At 46.1% G+C, this 20058-nt stretch overlaps 9 protein-coding genes across 9 annotated transcripts; 4 read left to right on the top strand and 5 right to left on the bottom strand.

Moving 5' to 3' along the window:
• Positions 1 to 395: 395 nt before the first annotated feature.
• On the top strand, positions 396 to 1800 carry P175DRAFT_0344594 (RTA1 domain-containing protein). Its single transcript, XM_040892900.1, has 3 exons — positions 396 to 1271; positions 1325 to 1399; positions 1462 to 1800. The coding sequence occupies exons 1-3, from the start codon at positions 574 to 576 to the stop codon at positions 1553 to 1555; spliced, it is 867 nt and encodes a 288-aa protein (XP_040749389.1). The 5' UTR covers positions 396 to 573; the 3' UTR covers positions 1556 to 1800.
• A 245-nt stretch (positions 1801 to 2045) lies between these two features.
• P175DRAFT_0495404 (putative ubiquitin conjugating enzyme) lies at positions 2046 to 2708 on the bottom strand (the record flags this gene model as incomplete). The annotated part of the gene is made up of 3 exons (XM_040896079.1): positions 2046 to 2302; positions 2366 to 2458; positions 2552 to 2708. 3 exons carry the CDS (start codon positions 2706 to 2708, stop codon positions 2046 to 2048), a joined length of 507 nt encoding a protein of 168 aa, XP_040749388.1.
• Positions 2709 to 3172: 464 nt separating this feature from the next.
• Positions 3173 to 4642, bottom strand: P175DRAFT_0484929 (uncharacterized protein). Its single transcript, XM_040895587.1, has 2 exons — positions 4346 to 4642; positions 3173 to 4272 (listed from the first exon to the last, which is right to left on the bottom strand). The coding sequence occupies exons 1-2, from the start codon at positions 4505 to 4507 to the stop codon at positions 3352 to 3354; spliced, it is 1083 nt and encodes a 360-aa protein (XP_040749387.1). The 5' UTR covers positions 4508 to 4642; the 3' UTR covers positions 3173 to 3351.
• A 977-nt stretch (positions 4643 to 5619) lies between these two features.
• P175DRAFT_0511463 (TNT domain-containing protein) lies at positions 5620 to 6385 on the bottom strand (the record flags this gene model as incomplete). Its single annotated transcript, XM_040898589.1, has 2 exons — positions 5620 to 6246; positions 6308 to 6385. 2 exons carry the CDS (start codon positions 6383 to 6385, stop codon positions 5620 to 5622), a joined length of 705 nt encoding a protein of 234 aa, XP_040749386.1.
• A 1799-nt stretch (positions 6386 to 8184) lies between these two features.
• Positions 8185 to 9356, top strand: P175DRAFT_0559903 (zinc-binding alcohol dehydrogenase family protein; the record flags this gene model as incomplete). The annotated part of the gene is made up of 3 exons (XM_040900948.1): positions 8185 to 8306; positions 8368 to 8579; positions 8645 to 9356. 3 exons carry the CDS (start codon positions 8185 to 8187, stop codon positions 9340 to 9342), a joined length of 1032 nt encoding a protein of 343 aa, XP_040749385.1. The 3' UTR covers positions 9343 to 9356.
• Positions 9357 to 9866: 510 nt separating this feature from the next.
• On the bottom strand, positions 9867 to 11082 carry P175DRAFT_0444576 (carnitine:acyl carnitine antiporter; the record flags this gene model as incomplete). Its single annotated transcript, XM_040894239.1, has 5 exons — positions 9867 to 9915; positions 9969 to 10582; positions 10645 to 10661; positions 10729 to 10777; positions 10831 to 11082. The coding sequence occupies 5 exons, from the start codon at positions 11080 to 11082 to the stop codon at positions 9867 to 9869; spliced, it is 981 nt and encodes a 326-aa protein (XP_040749384.1).
• A 1546-nt stretch (positions 11083 to 12628) lies between these two features.
• On the bottom strand, positions 12629 to 14095 carry P175DRAFT_0344355 (CFEM domain-containing protein). Its single transcript, XM_040892898.1, has 4 exons — positions 13666 to 14095; positions 13429 to 13606; positions 13100 to 13365; positions 12629 to 13036 (listed from the first exon to the last, which is right to left on the bottom strand). The coding sequence occupies exons 1-4, from the start codon at positions 13744 to 13746 to the stop codon at positions 12821 to 12823; spliced, it is 741 nt and encodes a 246-aa protein (XP_040749383.1). The 5' UTR covers positions 13747 to 14095; the 3' UTR covers positions 12629 to 12820.
• P175DRAFT_0344540 (uncharacterized protein) lies at positions 13614 to 14340 on the top strand. The gene has a single exon (XM_040892899.1). The coding sequence runs from the start codon at positions 13847 to 13849 to the stop codon at positions 14234 to 14236; it is 390 nt and encodes a 129-aa protein (XP_040749382.1). The 5' UTR covers positions 13614 to 13846; the 3' UTR covers positions 14237 to 14340.
• Positions 14341 to 18940: 4600 nt separating this feature from the next.
• P175DRAFT_0444776 (alpha/beta hydrolase) lies at positions 18941 to 19924 on the top strand (the record flags this gene model as incomplete). Its single annotated transcript, XM_040894249.1, has 1 exon — positions 18941 to 19924. The coding sequence occupies one exon, from the start codon at positions 18941 to 18943 to the stop codon at positions 19922 to 19924; it is 984 nt and encodes a 327-aa protein (XP_040749381.1).
• Between the last annotated feature and the right edge of the window lie 134 nt (positions 19925 to 20058).

The raw sequence follows: 20058 nt of genomic DNA, 5'->3' as shown, positions 1-20058 counted from the left end.
ATTTCACTAACAGGGTACATAAAGAAGGATGTCCGATTCGATGGGATTTTTTTTAAACTCCGGGCTCAACTACCTCCTGATATAGATTCGGTACCTTTTTCTGTTCAGACTGGAAAGCAACGGAACAGTCCGAACAAAATCACAATTAAAAGTGGATCTATCCCCTCCCCCCCCAAAAAAAGGAGAATAACCGGGAAGTGGCATTTAGCGAACTAATCAACGTCCAAACCAACACCGTCTAACGGGCAGCACGAAAGATGAATGGAGGAGGAGAACGAGAACGAGAACGAGAGCGAAAACGATGCCAACCTGGCCAATTGAAGGCCTCATTTCAAAGCGTCTTTTATTTATATCTGTCTCGTCTCCACTGGAAGAATATAGGTAGAGCCGTTATTAGAGGACCTGGATAACCCAATCCAAGACCTGGATGCGGTGCTGTGCTTTCTTTCGTCTGTGAATTCTCTGTATAATGTCATCCGCATGAGTACTATCTGAATCTCCCATCTTTAACCCCCTTTCTCTCTGTAGGGTTTCATCCCCTTTATATATATACTCCCTCCACTTCTCCCTATCATGGCTAGCTACGACACCTGCGACAGTGTCACTCCAGACTGCCCCATCGAAGCAACCACATACGGCTACTACCCGAATCTCGGAGGCAACATCTTTTTCGCCGTATTCTTCGGCGTACTGGGTCTCGTCCAAGTCACACTCGGCGCCTACTTCCGATCATGGACGATTATGATCGCGCTGGGGATCGGGGCCTTCATGGAACTCGCAGGGTACCTCGGGAGAATCCTCATGCATTATAACCCGTGGAGCGCGAATGCGTTCAAGCTTCAGATCGTCTGTCTGGTTCTTGCGCCGACCTTCATCGCCGCGGGCATTTACTTGACCTTGAAGCATATCATCCTCGCCGTAGGACCGCAGCACTCGCGATTGAATCCCCGCTTGTTTACCTGGATTTTTATCAGTTGCGATGTCGGTTCGTTGCTGCTTCAGGCGGCTGGCGGTGGCGTTGCCGCCGCGGCGGGACACACGAACTTGAAGATGCTCAAGGCCGGAGACGATATCATCATTGCCGGTATTGCCTTCCAAGTCGGGACTATGTCCGTTTGCGGATTGTTAGCCCTGGAGTTTTTCATCCGGCTCAAGAGGCATGGGGAGGACCTGTTCACGAATGAGAAGTCTGCCGGCCAGCGCAGTATCCGTCTGATGCTGGCTGCGGAGATTTTGGCATATTTTACCGTTTTGATCCGGTGCATTTATCGGTGAGCGCTCTCTTTCCGTTGTTTTGGGGGTTGACTAACGTGCATGTATGTAGTATTCCTGAGATGGCCGGCGGTTGGGGCAACCCTTTGATGCAGAGGGAGAATGAGTTCTTGATCCTGGATGGAATGTGAGTTTCCTCAAACCCATCACCCACCACTTGAAGAAGGATGGGAACTAACTTCTAGCTAGGATGATCGCCATTGGATTGCTTTCCCTGACTGTTTTCCATCCCAGCCTTTTCCTTCGCACTCTTCGGAGAGGCTCGAAACTGCGGGCCCTATAATTGTCGCCCCCTATCTACTTATTATTTTCTCATACATCCTACTACAATAGATTGTCTTGTTGATCAGCATCGTTAGCCTCTGGAAATACATATGATCCCCCCCAAATGCACATCCGATTTCCTATTGGAGTAAATAACCTGTGCTAATGACGTATGGACAAGCTGAAAATGCAAATCGACAACCAATATCAAAATCGAACCCCGAGAACCGAAAACTAATCAACTCCGAGATACAAAATGGTGGAGAAAACCTGTAGCTGGTAGGAAAATCAGGTAGCTGCACTTAAACAAGGATCAAATTCAGGTCGTCAATCATATCGCCGAACGAAGGGTCGAGGAAAGGCTTTCAAGATGTTGACGAATGTGACAGGGCCAGAAATCAAAAACTCCTGACACCCCGACGTTGTGCCGCGCAAAGATAAGGGAGAATGGGAAATAAAAAGAAAGAAAGAAAAAGTCGAGAATCTTGTTTCCGAGGTTCTCTGACGATTTATTCTTCCCCCAGGCTCTCGCGAACGCACTTGCGCACTCGCTTCTTGAACTCCTTGGGATCTTCCCTCCACAACCGGGCGGCTTCCACATTGGCGGGGCTTTCGTCGTTCGGGCTAGAGAGCATAGAAATGACGGAGAGCAGGATTGTCTCGGGGGTTTGTACAGGGGACCAGCGCTCAGCGGCAGACTCGTATCCATATTTATCTTCCTCGGGAGGATGGAGGATGGAGATGCAGACTTCGCCGTGGGGGTAGACTAGATATCGTGAGTGATGCGAGTTCGCTTTCTCAAAATCAATTTCTCGGGAGAGGAACGTACTGTTGGGGTGGAATAGAGGGGTCTCGAATTTCATCTTCGGTGGCATATGCGGGTATTCAGGAGGGAAGGTAAGTCGAGCACGGAAGAAGCCACCTATTATGCCGGGAGGAACAAAAAAAAAGTAAGGATTCATTCTACTTCTGTTTTGGATCGATTCATTCCCTGAAGTGAAGACACACTACTTACCGCCATACAGCTTCACATCGTCAGAGATCATGAGCATAACCTCCCACTCAAAGATATTGTTATCCACAAGCCCACAGCTAATCCCAGGGATGTCCCTGTCCGATTGCATCTGCTGGAGCTGGCGAGACAGCATGCGACCTGCCGGTGTTGTGGCCATGGCGATAAGCGGAGGCGGGGTACTAGCAGGGATGTGATGAGGAAAGAAGAAAAGGGAGGTTTCCGAGAAGGAGAGGGTAAAGATCAAGGGGTCAGGGATACATGCAAAGAATACGGAAGACACACGAGACCCAGAAGGGGTGTGAAAGGAACCCTAGGGTATATAACAACTGGGGATAGTCTCAGCACACCAAAAGACGGTCGGTCACGAAAAAGACTTGGGACAGTCAGTTGATCGTCAAGAAATCCCATCGAAGGCGGTGTATTCCGGATGCAGCGCTGGTTGGTTGAGCGAGGGCGGGGTTCCTCGTTCTCCCCTCACCTTCAGGGACGACTGTCTCTGGCTCTTTTCTTTCCACCTTGGTTGGTCTGTCCCTGGAGTAGCCTACGGGGTTCTTTCTCACTAGGCGAGATTGCAACTATTAAGTGAGGTTCAGAGGATGAGAGCAACATGACAACAACCAAAAAAGAAAAAAAAAAAATTGATAGATTCCCATGAATATATAATTAATGAACGACATCCTATACATTACACAATTCCATTTGACAACGGGAGACCGGGGAGAGTATGATAAATCAGTAGCCAAAGCCTGTTGGAACGGCAGTCGAGAATACACCCAGAAAAGCATAGACGAAGATGCTGCTTAGTTCTTTGGTTTGCAAACTAAAGCTCCTCCAAGGATCTCAGCGGTGAAAATCAAACCGAAGAACACAGCCACACTGAACTCGATGGTAACCGCCTTGAACAACGCCTTGAGATAGCGCTTGCGGCCATCCCAGTCAAAGGTCTTCCATGCATCCGAGATGCTAAGAACGCCGGCTCCCACAACGCCAGGAACAACCTTTCCACCAAAGCTGCGATCGAAGGGCACAATAGCTTCGTCTTCCTCGGGGAGCATTGAGGCAGCAACGCGAATGAAAATGGCCCTGGCTGGGATTGATGTTAACCAGCTAACGAAGGCAGTAATGGAAATTACGTTCATCGCAGACCGGAAAGCGATGGGGGAGGATGGAGTCCCGCGAAGGACTCCATCATAGTCATCCAATCCATGAATGCACTTGATGGCGACAAGTGTAGCATAGGCGACACCATTTGTGAGGAGGTACTCAAAAATAGCGGCGGGGACAATCTTGCGTAGGTCTCTGAAGCTGGGAATGCGTTGGTAGAAACGCTTGGAAGAGGGCTCTGAGATCACAATATGAACCCAGGCAACCTTGAGATTGGCAAGCAGAATCGCGATAGCGAAGTTGGCAATGAAACGACCGAGAATAAAGTTCCGAGATAGAGGTATAATGGAGTTCAGGAAACCTTCGGCGAAAGTGTATAGGAGAAACATGCCAATACCTCGGAAACGGGATCGGCGTCCGGCACGGGCACGTAAATGGCAGACGGTGGTGCGTAGCTTGCTAGTGATCGGGCTTGGGGCAGCAGCAGCAGTCTCCAGCCCAGCAGGATCTCCAGAGTTCTTCAGCGTGGGGTCGGCTTCAACGCGGACATAAAGATCCGGGTTAGAGTCTTCCACCGCAGCAAGGGCGGGGATCAGTAAGCCATAAGTATATTCAATCTAATCCGATCACAGTCAGTACGTGCCCAGTAGTTAGGTGTCAAGTCTTTAAATGGGAACGAGAATAGCTTACCGAGAATATAGCATAAACGAAAGCAAGAACAGTGACGAGGAGAAGCGAAGCTAGCCATGGGGATCCAACTTGGATGTCTGGGGTTTGATTGCCGGGGTGTCCGTCTTTCACGGTATTGGCGACAACCTCGACGCCGCGACGGACGAGGTGAGAGATTGCCATAGTGATGAAACCAGCCTCAGGATAAAATTTGATGGGTGGAAAAGGCGAAGAATAAGGATACGGTGATAAATATTGAAGAGAAAGATGACAGTTGGATAAGAAAGAGAAGTGAGAAAAGGAAGGAGGGAGGAAGAAGGCGGATGAGGCGTTGTTCTTTTAACCCCAAACCAGTTGGTAGGCACTAGGCACCAGGCGATGAGGCACCCACCCTCTTGAAACCTCGTACCCTGCCAATAATAAGAGAGTGCAAGTATTAGGAAATCCCCTATTTTATGAATAGCTTTACAGACCTAGTTAACTATAACTCCTTGGTAAGGCCTTGAGAACCATTTGTTCATAAAATTATCATTCACTATGTAAAGGTCAGCATATTCAAAATAAATGGTTACCTAGAGTAATACATACTAGGTCTGAGTAAAGCCCATGTCAACCAAAATGACGCCAAACAGGACTTATCCCTACAATCCTATGGAATATTTTGCCCTGTTAAATAGGTAATCCTCTCTGTCTTTACTTGTGAATTTGGAGATAATAACCAATCCATCTGTTCACTTTAGGTCCGCGGAGAACAAGCGGCCTAGAGAATATAGAAACTTGGTAATTTCCATGATGCTTAATGTACATATTGCGAACCAGATAGCTGGGATATAGATATATGTAGAAAATAACATCTTGAAAAGAAAAGCTTGCTTTAGACTTGCTATATAATATTTGATCTTCCAACAGAGTTCTATTCTTGTATATCATAGCTGATCACACATGGTACTAAATGTGGTGAATACCAAGTGTGGTATAGCAGACTGATACGCGCCGCCTCTTGTTATCATGTGGAGAAGAATCTAATAGGTTAAGAAAACATGTATTCTTCCAGTTATAATGGTCTAGAAGGATTATACCTCTGCAGTGAGACTCCAAACTTCGCATGGTTGGTATATAACTGCTTTTAGGTTGCCGGGGTTGGTTACAGCGGTGATCCAGATCTCTATATAATAGAAAATTTTAGGAGGAGAAAAATTTCTGGATTCTAGATATATATCTATCCATTTTATGAGGTGTATCCTGGCCTGTTTATATAGATTAGACTTTTATTGTTCAACCCTGCTGTAACGCCATCACTGGGACGGTCCAGCAGTATAAGAGTCAGAATATTCCACCCGCTCATCGTATTCGGTTACGTTCAACCGTCTCAGGAAACCTCCCTCGATTAAATTCATGACACTTGTTGAGGCCACAAACTGGGTTCCCATACCTGGCTGCTCGAACCACGGAGCAATCGGCCCTAATCCGACCACGAACTCTTTCGTGACTTGATAGACATGGTAGTTGAAGGGATAGTTTCCGTCATAGGTGGCGAGATTGCTTGGGGGCAAGGATCTCTCGATATAAGGAGCGCCCAACGGTGCAAGGAAGGTTCCATACTCAGATCCAAAGCGATCCAACTTTTGGCCAACGGGTAAAGTGGCATTCCCGATAATGGGGTTCTTGGAGGTATTGATCACGAACCCGTTCGAAGAAGGATAGACATAGGAACCGTCGGGGTCTACACTTGTAGCCCATTTCTCAAGGAACTCAGCTGGGCACAGCGAGCCAAACCGGGAATAGGTACGGAGCTCATTGCGGAGAGGGAATTTCGAAGGGTATTTCACGGGGCCTAGGCGAGAGTCGCCGCAGACATAGGTCTCATTTTTGAAGGTGATTCCCTTGCAGGGATTGGGCAGGCAATGCGCAGGAAAGAGGCTCTGTATAGGAGATGAGAGTTAGCAATCAATGTACTTTCAGACACTGAAATTTTGGGCATACCTTTACAGAATCAGCACTTGCGAGAACAGAGCCTGGTAGGAGCGCACTGAGTGCGAGGAGAGCGGTATGAAAATGCATAGCTAAGGTGAAGGGAAGAACTAAGGAGGAGGAGGAGGAAGAAGAAGATATTCTGGTGAACGAGCACTCAACTCCTGGAGTCGACAGCCTAATTTATACTAATGCAAAGCAGCCACTCCATCTTAGATTCACAACACTGCATGACGCTAAATTTCCTTCGAATCGACTATATGCAATGGTAATCTTTGAAGACAATGATGCCTGGGGATTAATACAGGGCGGCTAGGTTATTAGTCTTTATAAACAAGTCTTCTGCTGTTTCATTTTCTGCGATCTCTCACTATTTTTGAAGGATATAGGCTCAGGATTCAACTTTCTCCGTCAAAATGTGCTGCGAACACCTGTTCGTCTTCTTGACTGCTCCAGAGCAGATCTGCCGCTTGCTGCGGCCAGAAGAAATCGATCTGCCCAATAATTGCAGTATTGTGGATTCTGCCGAGTCATCCGAACATATATTGGGCAATAGACCCGGGAACTTCAGGATAGCCTCTTCACTTTCGGATCCTGCACATCTCGCGTACGAGCTACAGCCAATTGTTGAGTATTGGAGAGAACTGTGGGGAGCTGAAAAGCAGCCACACTTCAGATCCACCCCTCGCGCCTCAGCAGACATCAAGGGGGGGTTTCCTCTCTTGGGTATGCTAAACCTCGTGGCCATCATGGCGAGAAGACAGTGAATCTGTTTGCTTCGTCCGGGTGGTTAATCTGCATTTACCAATTTCACCCTGCTTGCCTTGGGTGTGAAAAAGTTCGAGGTACTTTTGCACCCTGGTGGAAAGGAAGGAATGGACTAATGCACTTACATGACTAGAATCAGAAACTGGACTGTCTCTCTTTTCCGGAATTCTGCTTGGGTAATGCTTATGGAGAGGAGCTGAAAAGTGACATCTTTTCACTAGGCAGACTAGGACCGAAGCCGCGGAGCTATGTCTGGTCATTTATCAATGATACACTATAGGGTTTAGGTAGATCATCTCCAAGATCTAACATATTACCATCATCAACCAGGACCGCACCTTGATCATGACTTGGTAGCTAGCGAGCAATTCATGAGCCTCATCTTGCACACTGGCCATACTCTTCCGTTCGAGAAGATTGAGGATTGAGGGTCAATAAGGGGGAATTCAGGAATATTCTGAAAGAATAACCTAGCAAGAAAGGACAAAGAGAAGAGAACTTAATCAAGCTTACGTTTGATTTGTCTGCCTCCTGGGTTGTTGGAGGTAAGATTCTGGAGAGTATCCATGATGGTTACCATAGCCTAATTAGGCCATTACTAGGCATTCTTTCATCTCACAGAAGAACTACAGGCTTTGTAGTTTAGAGGGTATAATCCTTAACTAATAGCCTCCACCTCAGCTTGACTTGACCCTTGCAGGCTTATAGTTAGTATTATGGTTAGAAATTCTTCCCATCATTCAGTAACTACTCAAGTGGCGGTTGCTATTCCCCAGAAAAATATCATAATATATATCTTCTATCTCTTTCCAGCTGGCCTCTTATTAAATGATAACCTAATACTCTCAGTATTCACAGGGTTATAATGAAGATCGCGAGGTCTGATAGGTAGTCTGTAGTGTGACATGCGGATGTCAGCATCCAGCTTATTTGCCATTCATTGACATGGTACTCATTCAGCATTTATGATAGTTAACTAGTTCACTAACTAGCTGGGAAGACAGATTACAAATACAAAATATGACAGCAGGTCTATTTTACCCCCCGATATCCCGATATCCTGTTTCCCCGCATTCTGCCTTTCAAGGTAAACAGAGAATCAAATTCATCATATGCTCACAATGAAGGAAGCTATCATATCCAAGGGTCCGCTGGTCCACATTGTTGACAGCCCTATTCCCACACTACAGCCCGATCAAGTGCTAATCAAAGTGGTGGTGAGCGGGACAAATCCCAAGGATTGGTATACCCGCTGCTACAGTAGCCCTAAGAAGGGGTCAGAAAGCTAATCTAGCGATCCGCAGGAAACTCCCTGAATGGACTGGCAAAAGTGGCAATCAGGGCGATGATATTGCAGGCACAGTGGCCGCCGTCGGGGAGAATGTCACCGAGTTCAAGCCAGGAGACCGCGTTGCTGCTTTCCATCAAACGAATCAGCCTGGTGCAGCGTACGCGGAATACGCAGTGAGCTGGCAGCATACTACATTCCACATCCCCAAATCGACCACCTTTGAAGGCAAACCCCCCCCCCCCCTCCTTCCGTGGTTCCTTGTGTCAACCCGTGCTGATAAAAATATCCAGAGGCTGCGACCATCCCTCTCACGGCGATGACATCTGTAGTCGCTCTTTACCACCACCTGGGTCTCCCACACACCTGGGAACCCGCTACATCCAGGATTCCACTAATTATTTACGGGGGTGCAACAGCTATCGGCTCGTTCGCTATCAAGCTCGCCCGGAAAAGTAATATACATCCCATTATCACCGTCGCCGGCCGCGGCATTGCCTATGTCGAGAACCTACTCGACTCATCAAAGGGTGATGCGGTCATCGACTACCGCCAGGGCGATGAAGCTGTCGTGTCAGGAATACACAATGCACTGAAACTGTCTGGAAATGGCGATGCCACCGTCCTTCATGCATACGATGCCGTGAGTGATGGGAGTAGCTTTTTGAATTTGGGAAAGGTGGTCTCCCCGGGTGGGAAAATTGTTCTCGTTCTCCCAGGAAGAGACTTGAGTTCCCTTCCAGACAGTATCGAAACAGTGAGGAGCTCTGTCGGTATTGTACATGGTGACCACCAGGATCTAGGGTATATCTATTACCGCTTGTTGAGCAGGGGATTGCTCGAGGGGTGGTTCACGCCTCACCCGCACGAGGTGGTTCCTGGTGGTTTAGATGGGCTGCAAACTGCATTGACAAACCTCAAGGAGGGCAAAGCTAGTGCCTTGAAATATGTAGTTCGCATCGGGGAAACTGAGGGAGTGGAGGACTGTTAAACGAGCAGTCAAATCAACCTTCTCTGCTGGATTCCTCGTTCGTGCAAGCCAATAACACAATATATGTCTTGAGCTCTAATAATCATCACCCTTTCCATGAGGATAGCACTGTAGATGAGACTTTCTACAACGGTGAAATTTGTATATGTCCAAGTTGTGGAACGTTTAAATGCGGTATTTGTTACCTCCAGAAAAATGTGCGTTCTTTGGATGCTACCTAAGTTATGTTTGTCCTGTCCTAATCCCGGCGGGCGGGCAGTGATGCTGAGATCTCGCGTCATTACAATATATATAGTTCACTGCAAAGGGATTTGCAGCCAAAAAAACTAGCAGATCTAAATAACGAAAATTGATCATCCAAGCTGGGTATGCTTCAAGACATCTCGCTCTAACGAGGAAAGGGGAAAGAAATAGAAATAGGAAAATAAGAACGCCGGCACAATAAAAGATATCGTATCAACCTTCCGGGGCGAAAACAGTTCTTTTCAACAGACAATGACTCTATTTACAGCAATCGGGCTCGTTTAGTCGCAAAGCTTCTTCATAAAGGTATGGGCTAGCTCAACACCGGCACTAGTCACAAATTAGCAGCATGTCTGGCAGACAACACGATTATCATCACGTACAAGGTAGCCGCGTTGGCGGGCACAGCTCGAGCCAAAGCTGGGCCAAATCCCGGGAAAAATGCCTTGAAGCCACCGTTGGCGTAGACAGTGCGGATCGTGCCACCAATTGTGGGCTTACCGGGCGCACTCTGCAGGCGAGACTTGATTGTGTCGATGGGGAAAACAGGAATCCACATGGCAATCCCGGCAGCGCCACCAGCAGCCAGAATAGCGGGCAAGGGCAGATCGCCAGTAGGCTTGCCGTTCTCATCCTTAGGGGTCAGGGATCGCTTGATGTACTCGTATGCGGCGAAGTAGGCAGCAGAGCCGGGACCATCCCGAGCCAGTGTCATGGCGCTTCCGCGGAAAACGCTGCGAATACCACCCTCCTTGTACAACTGCCGGACAACGTCCACACCACCGGAGTACTGAGGCTTCTGTCCGGGGGGTGGAGGGTTCTGACCCTGGATCTGAAGAAGTACCTTCACTCGCTCAAAGGGAGCTGTGATCAAGGTCATGGGGATAGCGGAGAAGAAACCAGCAGCAGAGATTTGGCCGATGGTGTATTGGGGAGCACCGTGTTCCATATGGACGGGGGACACGTTGCTGACCAGTGTTTTGCCCAAGTCATAACCCTAGTCATTATTAACTCTTTCTTCATTTCCAGGTCGAGCGGTTCATCTTAGTTCCAACATACCCAGAAGCTGACGGCGACTTGGAACCAAGGAATTGTTATGTTAGCCCCAGGTTAGATCTGCGAAATCTAAAAGGAGTCACTTACACATTGGCGTAACACCAACTAGGGGCGCAGAGACACCGGCATAGAGACCCTGCACATGGTCAATTCGGATGCACACCTAAACAAGATCGGTTCACCACTCACACGCAAGAGGCCCTCCCGAGCCACCGTTTTCTTAACAACATCAATGGCGCCCGAGTAAACACCCTTCTCCGCAGTCTGCAGTCGGACTTTGACGAGATCAAAGGGATGGCCAACGACGACGGCACAGACACCACCAACACCACCAGCAACAAAGGAGCGAATCTGCGCAAGGGTCTGGTTGACAGCCTTGGTTTCTACAACCTTGACGGTTTCCTGGATGGATTCCGAGGCAGAGGGGTCGGCAGAGGACATGGTGGCGGGGGGGGCTAAGTCGGGGAAGCGGGGATCGCGGGTGAGGAGGATTCAAAGGGATTCGAGTCGATCGACCGTTGGGGGTGGGGGAAGGGGAGTAGTGAGAAATTAAGAATATAGAGCTGATGAAGTGAAAAGCAAGAAAGAAAGAAAGAAAGAGAGAGAGAAAAAAAGAAGAAGCAGAAGAAGAGACAAAAGCTAGGAACTAGAGAAGAAACCAACAATATAATACTAGTCCTAATAATTAACCACCCTGGAAAGCCGAATGAACGCGTGAGAGCAGCGAGAGAGAGAGAGAGAGAGAGAGAGAAAATGATTTGTACCTCGGCTCGGACAGGATAAATAGATGTTCCCGGCCCCAGTAACCGCGGAGGAAAAGGAGGGTCAGTCAAGACTCCACGGAGTAGTTCGAGATGGAAATCTACTTGCAGAATTACTATCAGAGCCTGATTTCATTCAGAATTCTCCCTCTGATACCTTGTCCAGACCTGGGAATGTCAACGGTCGGGTGAACGGAGGCCACACTGAAATTGACGTGGTCTTGTCATCCTGCCATTTACCCGTGTGCCAACTCGAAGCATCAGAAATAACAGAGCATCGGACGACAGGAATTAAATATCAGGAAACTTCTCTCTATACCTAGGTACCTTATAGTATAACCTAGTAACCTGCTATGGAGTCATGCCGAGAGAATCACATGTCAGGCCCCTGACTCCATAAGGCCAACAAAGGCAGAAGCAAATCAATCACTATAAGATACAGTTAAAAAGTTGGACCAAGGGCTTGTCATACTTTTCTATTTCTTCACCAGCAATCCTGTCAAACCCAGTCATGTTTACTACACCTTAAAGTCGAGACAAACCTCATGCTTACTGTAGGAGAAACAACCTCTTCATGGAGGACAAATTACGCGCATTGTCAATAATATCGCCACAGATCTTCCTATCTGTAGCTTATTCATTGCCTGACACCAATAGTTAGTTAACTAAATCTGGAATCTGACTACAAGCTGTTTGATTTGTAGATTTCTAGTAGTGCTTTCGACCCCAAAAGTACTTTACTACTAAAGTATGGAGACCATCCGTGCGCCCAAGGGAAGGATCCAGCTAAGCTGCATGAGCTATCACAGTCCCTTTTCCTTCCTGCATGAACTTGCATCCCCCATTCCTAGCCCAGGTAAGTGGTTAGTTAGACCGGCTTACCTTTTTTTTTTTTTGCTGTCGAGTGGGATCCCAATCTTACTCGGTATACGGAGTACTCCATTCATGACCGAGCTATGCGTTCAAAGACAGTGCAAAGGGAACGGCACTAATGCTGGGTCCAATACGGAGTATAAAACTTCAACAAGTCTATAACCCAAGCATATTGCCTTGGTTTTTTTTTCTCCCTCTTTTCTCGTCCTATTTTCTGGGTTCATCAAAATGACCAAGAGTGGGATCTTCTTACCTTCTCATTTCAGATGACATTTTGACCTTCACCACGGCCGGTTGCATGGAAGTGTAGAAGCAGAGGCCTCTACCTACTAGAGTTGAACACTGTATCAGGAAAGAATTGAATTGTCGTGAGTGGTAACAGAAGATATTATCTACTAATCAGTCATTACAGCATGACCCGTGGTATCATATACACAGGGATCTAACAATGGAAATCATCAACCATGCGTTATAATCAAGAACCCAAAACAGCTCCGGGCGTATTAAACTAGCCAGCAAATATGCCGACCATTATCACCTCCCATCTACAGAACCAGCAGAGCGACAAGGCCCAGCGCACCAGCGGCGCCGGTAGCAAGAGCCATGCGAGGAGCAGCGCCAGTGTGGGTGGTTGTAGTAGAGGTAGATCCGCTGCCAGTAGAGGTTGACTCCGCGCCAGAGGTGGTACTGCTGGAAGTCACCAGGGTGGTGCTGCTGCTGGTGCTGGTGGCGGCAGCAGTGTCTGTTGAAGTAGCACCAGACTTTAGGTAGTTAGCAGATGAAGCGGAACAGGAATCAGTAGGGGGAGGGGGTGGTGTATTCACCTCTGTACTGGATGTAGTTTCGCTAGAATGATGCGTGGTGCTGTCCGATTCAACAGCTCCGCTGCTAGCAGTGACAGCACCGGAAGCCGTGTTAGTAGTAGTGACAGCACCGGAGGTCATGCTGGTAGTCGGGGTAGCACCGGAAGTCGTGCTGGTAGTCGGGGTGGTAGTTGCGGTAGCACCGGCTCCAGCGCCAGTGGTGGAGGTAGATGCGGTAGTAGAAGCAGTACCAGTAGTGGTCTCAGTGGAGCTTGTTCCAGAGCCGCCTGTGTCACTCATGTTAGCATACGTTCCAGTTCCAAAGCAGAGCACGGTAACGGTGCACGTACTAGGGCATTGAGCAAGAGCAGAAGCCACGACAGCGGCAGGGTCTTCCCCAGGGCAAGCCTGGGCGGTGCAGTCACGAATACCGTAACTGTAGTCAGGGGTATCGCAAAGACAGGCCAAGTCACCACTAGAGCAACCCAGCTCAGAGGCCTTTGCTTTCATATTGGAGAGACACATGGCCTAAACACTTCTAGTTAGACTTAAGAACGGTCTAAAGGCAACAACCTCGAGAGACTTACTGCGCAGTCGCTGGCGCTGACTTCAGCACTGACCATGCCGACGGTGGCCAGCATGGCGATGGGAAACAAGAAAGCCTTCATTGTGTATGTGGGAAAGGGAGATAAGAGAGTATATGTGACGTGACGAGGGTCGATTGTGGTTTGATGGATCAGCAAAGATAAATATCCAAGCAATGTATGAATGAACCTGGAAAAAAAGAGAGAGAGAGAGAGAAAGAGAGAACTGGCAGCTGGAAGGGAATCTGCTTGCTTTAAATCCAGGAACGACAGTCACAAATCGCGCTGGGTTGTTCCTGCCACCTGCATCGAAGCTTTCGGGGTTTCCTCCACCCAGACGCACCTCCTTCGCGTTTTTTTTTTCTTTTTCTTTTTCTTTTTTAGTTTCCCGGTTAAGTTGAGAGAGGCGATCGCCATTGGACCCCGTTGGTATATCTTGATTCATGAGTGGTGCTCGGCCAACATGGCTCACGGTCTCCACGGGCAAATTCCTGACTGGAGTCATCCAGCTGCAAGGCGAGCAGCTAGTTGTGGCTGGTACTTGATCCACCCAGATCTTGACTTAATCTCATAGGCAGCACGATTTCACTCTACGGATGCCGTCGCATCCAAAGTGCCTTTTATGGTGGGAGCGAAAAAAAAAAAGCTATTGCTCGAGCATTGTTGATAAGGTGAGCAAGAAGCGTAGGTAATGGCCACTCTCTCCTGAGCCCTGTATGTTAGTTCCGTTAGTGAGTGTAGATAGATACTTCCACTGAACTCCGTACAGAAGTACTCTGTAGATGACTGTGAAACTATCGGTCTCTACCACGCAACTACGTCAATGTTGGTGTCATCTCAAGTACGGAATAGATCGATGCCCAATCCCTCGGACATGGGTTCACGGGACGAGCTCTGCTGGATTTCCCCGAGTACTGGTAAAATCTCTTTGTTTTGTTTTATTTTGCTTTTTATTCTTTTCTTTCTCGTGCTGGGGCTTCGGGATGCAGAGGATCGAGGATGGATCCACTGTCCGTGATCTAGTATCCATGCCTTTCTGCCCACCTAAACTGCTACCTGCTTTAGGTGCGCCACACATTCTTCGCGATCACACATTCTTCATGATTTTTAATATTTTAACTTATTTTTATTATTATTATAATATAACATGCCTAAATCTCTAGATTTTAATAAATCTTGCTTGCTTGAAGCTATTATTATAGTTTAAAAGTAAAAAAAACCAAATATTATAAAGATTATATAAGAATTTAATATACCTAACTCTATACTCTAAACATGCCTTAAAAAACTAAAGATACTAGTAATACTAATAATAATAAATAAGAACCTTCTATAGCCATATTAGGAGAAGACCTTAATTAACTAGATTATATAAATATAGAAATAAAATATCCTACCAATTCCTGTAGTTATTATAGCATGGGTAAATTAGATACTTACTCGCGCGGGGTTAGATAAGTAAGTTAGTAAGATATAGCTATATTAATTTAAATTATATATACTAGCAGATCTAGGACTTGCTCTAGTAAAGTAGAAAATTAAGGAATTAAGGTAGATATAAGTAGAGAATACTAGCTTACTTTAATACTAGTATAATCTTTTAAAATTACTTTTTTATGGGGTCCTGGCTTACCTTATCTATAACTTTAATAAATATAGTTTTTAACTAGGTAAAGATTATAATAGGAAGGTTTTTAGGGATCTTAAATACTTTAATCTTATAGAAAGTAAGTAAGATAAAAATATTACTATAGTTAAATATATTACTATAGATAATTAAGTAATAGATTTATTTTTTATTTTTAAAGTAATAAATAATTATATAGAGATCTAGTATTATAATATAGAATAATTATTACCTAAAATAATAATAGTAATATTCTTAAATAATTAGATAATTAATAAGCTTATGCTTACCTAGTTATATTAATTTAATATTAAAATAAAGTATCTTAATTATACTAAGTAAGATAAAAAATAATATCTAATATTTAATAGCTATAGCTTATACCTTATACTTAAATTTCTATAATATTATAAGAAAAATAATATTATTTTTTTTAATTTTATAACTTATTTAATATATCTCTACTAATCTCTTAATAGAAAATCTTTTCTTACTTATAAGACTAATTTTTACCTTAAGAATAATAAGCTATCTTAATAGGGAGGTAAGCTATATAGGAAGGTAGAATTCTTAAAGATTATCTAATTAATTTATAATTAGACCTTTTACTAGCAAATTATTTAAGATATCTTTAAAGAATATAGTATCTAGCTAATTAATAATACTAAAATTATTAAAAAACTAGTAAATTAGATAAATATACTAGATATATTAATTAATCTTTATTAAACTTTATCTTTACTATTATTACTATTCTCTAGTATTAAAAACAGTCCTCTAATAATAATAAAGACTCTTCTAAAAAATTAGGTAAAGGTTATAAAGGAACTTAATAAGGTATCTAACTAGGTAAGGTAAAATATATTAAAATTCTTTTAATATCAGGTAGAGAAGCTTAAGGAGCTAAAAATAACCTAGGAAGTAATTTAAAAGATTAGAGCCATATAAGAGCCTTAATACCAGGTTTATACTAAGTACTAGATTAAAGGTCTATCTAGTAACAGGGTTCTAAGAGTTTGTGATATTATTTAATTAATTAAAGATAAGAAGGCAAAGGATACTAAATATAAGTAGAAGAGATTAGTAAAGTAGAAAAAGAAAATATATAGTTCTTTACCCCCTTTATACTCGCAGGAGTCAATTCAAAGAGGAATTAATAATATAAGATATACTAAAGAAGCTGGAGAGTTTTTTTATTTTAATTATTAGTATTATTGTTATTGTATAGCTTCAAATATTAAAAAATCGCGAAGAATGTGTAATCATGAAGAATGTGTGGCGCACCTAAAGTGGGTAGCAGTTTAGGTGGGCAGAAAGGCATGGATATGAGCGAAAGAGTGCTCCCACCGCCGATGTGGCTTGATCGCCATAGAAACTAGCCACCTCTAGTTTGTTTACAGACCAATAAGAGTGCGTAGTGGTCTTTTTCTCTTCGTCGCCTATTTTGCAAACACTATATAGACTCATAGAGTGCCCTAAGCCTGTTGGTTGTGGAGAAAGGGACTGAATTCCCGCCACCCACTAAATGAGACTATTTGCCTCTAGTCTAGTACCAGGCCTCGAGACCCCTCAGGTAGTTTACTCCGTAGTCCGTACTTCCTTGTCGCTCCTGGGTTTCTTGCGTATAGCAATCAATTAATGACAACAGTTCAGTCATGATATCAAGACTGCATCACAGTGCGCTGTCGATCATCAGTAGGGGATATTTTGGTTAGGGCCCAGGAAGCCCGAAGCCCTCGTCATACAGCAAGAACAAAACATTGAATTTTCCCCGCAGCGACCAACACATCAACCAAGCCAGAGAAGAAAAAAGGGAAAACAAAACTGTGGGTGATGATATCAGGACTCTGGGAGAATAATGAACTGAACTAATTAATTGGTTAATGTAATTGTGGCGGTGCCAACCTCCCACTTTTCCGGCTCTCTGACTTTCCTCTCTTGGACGGAAATGCGCCGTCAACTTTCTAGCCAAACGCGAGGTCGGTTAGGGAGATTGCTACTATTGTTACCTCTAATTTGTTAAGAAAATATATATCCATACCTAGATCTATGAAAAAACCCTCCCAATCTTGCAAATGACGTAGCAGGGATGGGAAAAGCCCTTACTCCTCGCATCTCACCCTGCAAAGTGTGTAGACTGTACGATGCTGCGACTCAGAGAACCACGTCTTGCTCTAGATATAGTTATTACACAGCATTTGCGTGCATGGGCTCTGTCTTCGAGATTTTTCTACCGCCAGACACTCCAGAGTCAAGAATCAAGATCACGCTCGTCCATTAAACATGCAGAAACCATACACTCCAGAGGTAAGGGGCCGGCCACTATTAATAACTGACCAGCTAAACAACATGCCAATCCGATTCTATAATCAGTCTCAAGACCCCTCCAGTCTTGTTGTTCTTGCTAGAACGCTTGCAGCTATGAAACAAGGCGGGGAGATACAGATCTCCTCAGTCTGGACCTTTAGCCAACTCTCTTTACAGGAAACACCACTTCAAACATGACCAATATAATGTCGGAAGGCTTTTTTTTTTTTTCTTTCAATCTTTCAAACATAAATTAAGTTGTTCCTGACCAAGAGTTCTACTGGTTAGCATTTCCCCATGATGAGCCTGAACAGGACCGGCTGGATATGGTGCATCATGTCTACTACCGGGCTCCTTTCAACCCGGACGGCACGAAGGTCCTCGATATCGGAACTGGTACTGGGATCTGGGCCATTCAGCCTCTATGGGACCGCCTAACGTGAGGTTTCTTGTGGACAATGTGGGAAAGCCCTGGGGACAGGGTGAGGCATCGTATTCACTGTCGCTACATGGCAGGATCGATAATCGATCAAGGACTGGCCGCATCTGATCCAGCAATGCTTCGACAACCTCAAACCTGGCGGATGGTTGGAATTACAAGAGACAGTGAACATGCTGTACTCCCAAGATGAGCCTGAAACCAGATAGCTATATGGTAAAGATGATGGACGCACAATGGGCCCTGCTCCTAGTATGGAGGACTGGGTAGGACGCTGATTCATGACCATCAATCAACAGAAGATCAGGCAAATTCATCAAGGAAGTGGACAGATATGTTGGGTTTGGAAATAGAGTGAAATAAAGATTCTTAATACTAGAGTTTGTGCTGCATCTATGTGCAATGACATTCATCCTATCTTTGAATTTTATATATTATCACTGCACAGAAGCAACTTGGATGAAAGAGAGAAAGAATCTGGGGTAATTCTTCAGTGTTACTTAGCGGGGTATATCTTATATTCACTATATCTCTAGTGATTCTTACATTCTTTCAGTGAATATCTGCCCCCCTTTGTTTAGGATGGTCTTGTGTTCTTTGCCTTTTTCTTTCTTTGCTCTTTAAAATCACGCCATGGGGATTCCTCCCCAGGACTTTATTTCCTTCCTCTTCTTCCAGTGCTCCCTCTGGAATCATCTTCTTTTACTGTGGATAACTCAACCTACCTCGACTGTTAACATTTTCCCATTTGTCCATCTGCCATCACCATCATCATGGGAGATTACACCCTCAAGGACGATGTCCTCGCTTTGAGCAAGACTGACCCCGAGTTGGCAGCGGTAGGTACCCTTCCTGGAAGAGATGGTGCTCTGCTAACGCCCAGGCAGTTCCTAGAGAAGTGCCCAATGAAAGCTGGAGGCTTCACCGACTCTCCTACCGATGTGATGCGCAAGCAGACCTTGGATTTCGAACGGAGCCTCTATGAGACCACAGCATCGCTGGACATCCCCGAAACCGTCATGACCATCGCCATGCGTGATGGATACGAAAGCGAAACCCGGGTCTTCAAGCCTGTCTCCGCTCCCGAGGCCGGAAGCCCTCTTGTGGTCCTCATCTATGGCGGCGGCTTCGTGGTCGGAACAAGCCTCCAGTTGGTTCCCTTTGCTCGTGCTATTGCGAAGGCTTACGGGGCAACCGTCGTGGCGGTGTCGTACAGACTTGCCCCGGAGTGTCCCTTCCCCGCGGCTCCTAATGATGTCTGGGACTCCCTGAAGTGGGTTGCTGCCAATGCGACGTCGCTGGGCGCAGACCCCTCGCAGGGCTTTGTCGTGGGCGGGGTCTCCGCGGGAGGAAACTTGACCTGTGTTGCAGCGCAGAAAGCCGTGAAGGAGAAGCTCTCGCCCCCCCTGACCGGCATCTGGGTCTGCATCCCCGTGACCACCGTGACCGTCGAGGGTCTCCCCGAGAAATACCGCGACGATTGGGTTTCCAGAACTCAGAACGCCGATGCCCTCATCCTCAGCACGGCCGATATCGACTTTCTGCGCGATGCGTACGAGCCCGACGCCGCCTCGGAGGACTTCTCCCCCTTTGTGTACCCCGACGTGGCCGCTGATATCCCGCCCGCCTTTATCCAGGTGGCGGGGATGGACCCGATGCGCGACGACGCCCTGATCTATCGCCGCTACCTCCAGGAACACGGCGTGAAGACCCGCCTGAACGTCTACCCGGGTGTTCCTCACTCCCACCACACCTTGCTGCCGACCCTGGAGAGTTCCCAGAACTTCCGTCGCGATGTCGTGCTGGGATTCGGTTGGTTGCTGGGCCACGAGCTGACCGCGGACGAGGTTGACGAGGTGGCTGGGGCTGCGCTGGACCTTTGTCACTGAAAAAGGAATGTGAGTCAATTTGATTACCGGGCGCAAGCTGGAATTGTGCTGTTTTGTCATTATTCACACCTTTTCGAGGAGCTCCGCGGTAGTCGTCATCAGGCCGAATGGAAGGTTGGGGATGATGGATGATG

The sequence above is a fragment of the Aspergillus ochraceoroseus genome (assembly GCF_002846915.1).
Source record: "Aspergillus ochraceoroseus IBT 24754 chromosome Unknown P175scaffold_8, whole genome shotgun sequence".
NCBI classification, from domain to species: Eukaryota; Fungi; Ascomycota; class Eurotiomycetes; order Eurotiales; family Aspergillaceae; genus Aspergillus; species Aspergillus ochraceoroseus.
The sequence above is the reverse complement of the archived record's forward strand: the minus strand, read 5'-3'. Positions and strand labels throughout refer to the sequence as shown.

Bases quoted from the DNA above. Each gene is read 5' to 3' on its own strand.
- P175DRAFT_0344594 (XM_040892900.1), top strand. From the start codon at position 574: ATGGCTAGCTACGACACCTGCGACAGTGTCACTCCAGACTGCCCCATC. The intron at 1,272-1,324 runs GTGAGCGCTCTC...GCATGTATGTAG, and splicing joins TTGATCCGGTGCATTTATCG to TATTCCTGAGATGGCCGGCG. The intron at 1,400-1,461 runs GTGAGTTTCCTC...ACTTCTAGCTAG, and splicing joins TTCTTGATCCTGGATGGAAT to GATGATCGCCATTGGATTGC.
- P175DRAFT_0484929 (XM_040895587.1), bottom strand. From the start codon at position 4,507: ATGGCAATCTCTCACCTCGTCCGTCGCGGCGTCGAGGTTGTCGCCAAT. The intron at 4,273-4,345 runs GTAAGCTATTCT...TGATCGGATTAG, and splicing joins TCGTTTATGCTATATTCTCG to ATTGAATATACTTATGGCTT.
- P175DRAFT_0344355 (XM_040892898.1), bottom strand. From the start codon at position 13,746: ATGAAGGCTTTCTTGTTTCCCATCGCCATGCTGGCCACCGTCGGCATG. The intron at 13,607-13,665 runs GTAAGTCTCTCG...AGAAGTGTTTAG, and splicing joins TCAGCGCCAGCGACTGCGCA to GCCATGTGTCTCTCCAATAT. The intron at 13,366-13,428 runs GTACGTGCACCG...TGAGTGACACAG, and splicing joins TGCTCTTGCTCAATGCCCTA to GCGGCTCTGGAACAAGCTCC.
- P175DRAFT_0344540 (XM_040892899.1), top strand. From the start codon at position 13,847: ATGAACCTGGAAAAAAAGAGAGAGAGAGAGAGAAAGAGAGAACTGGCA.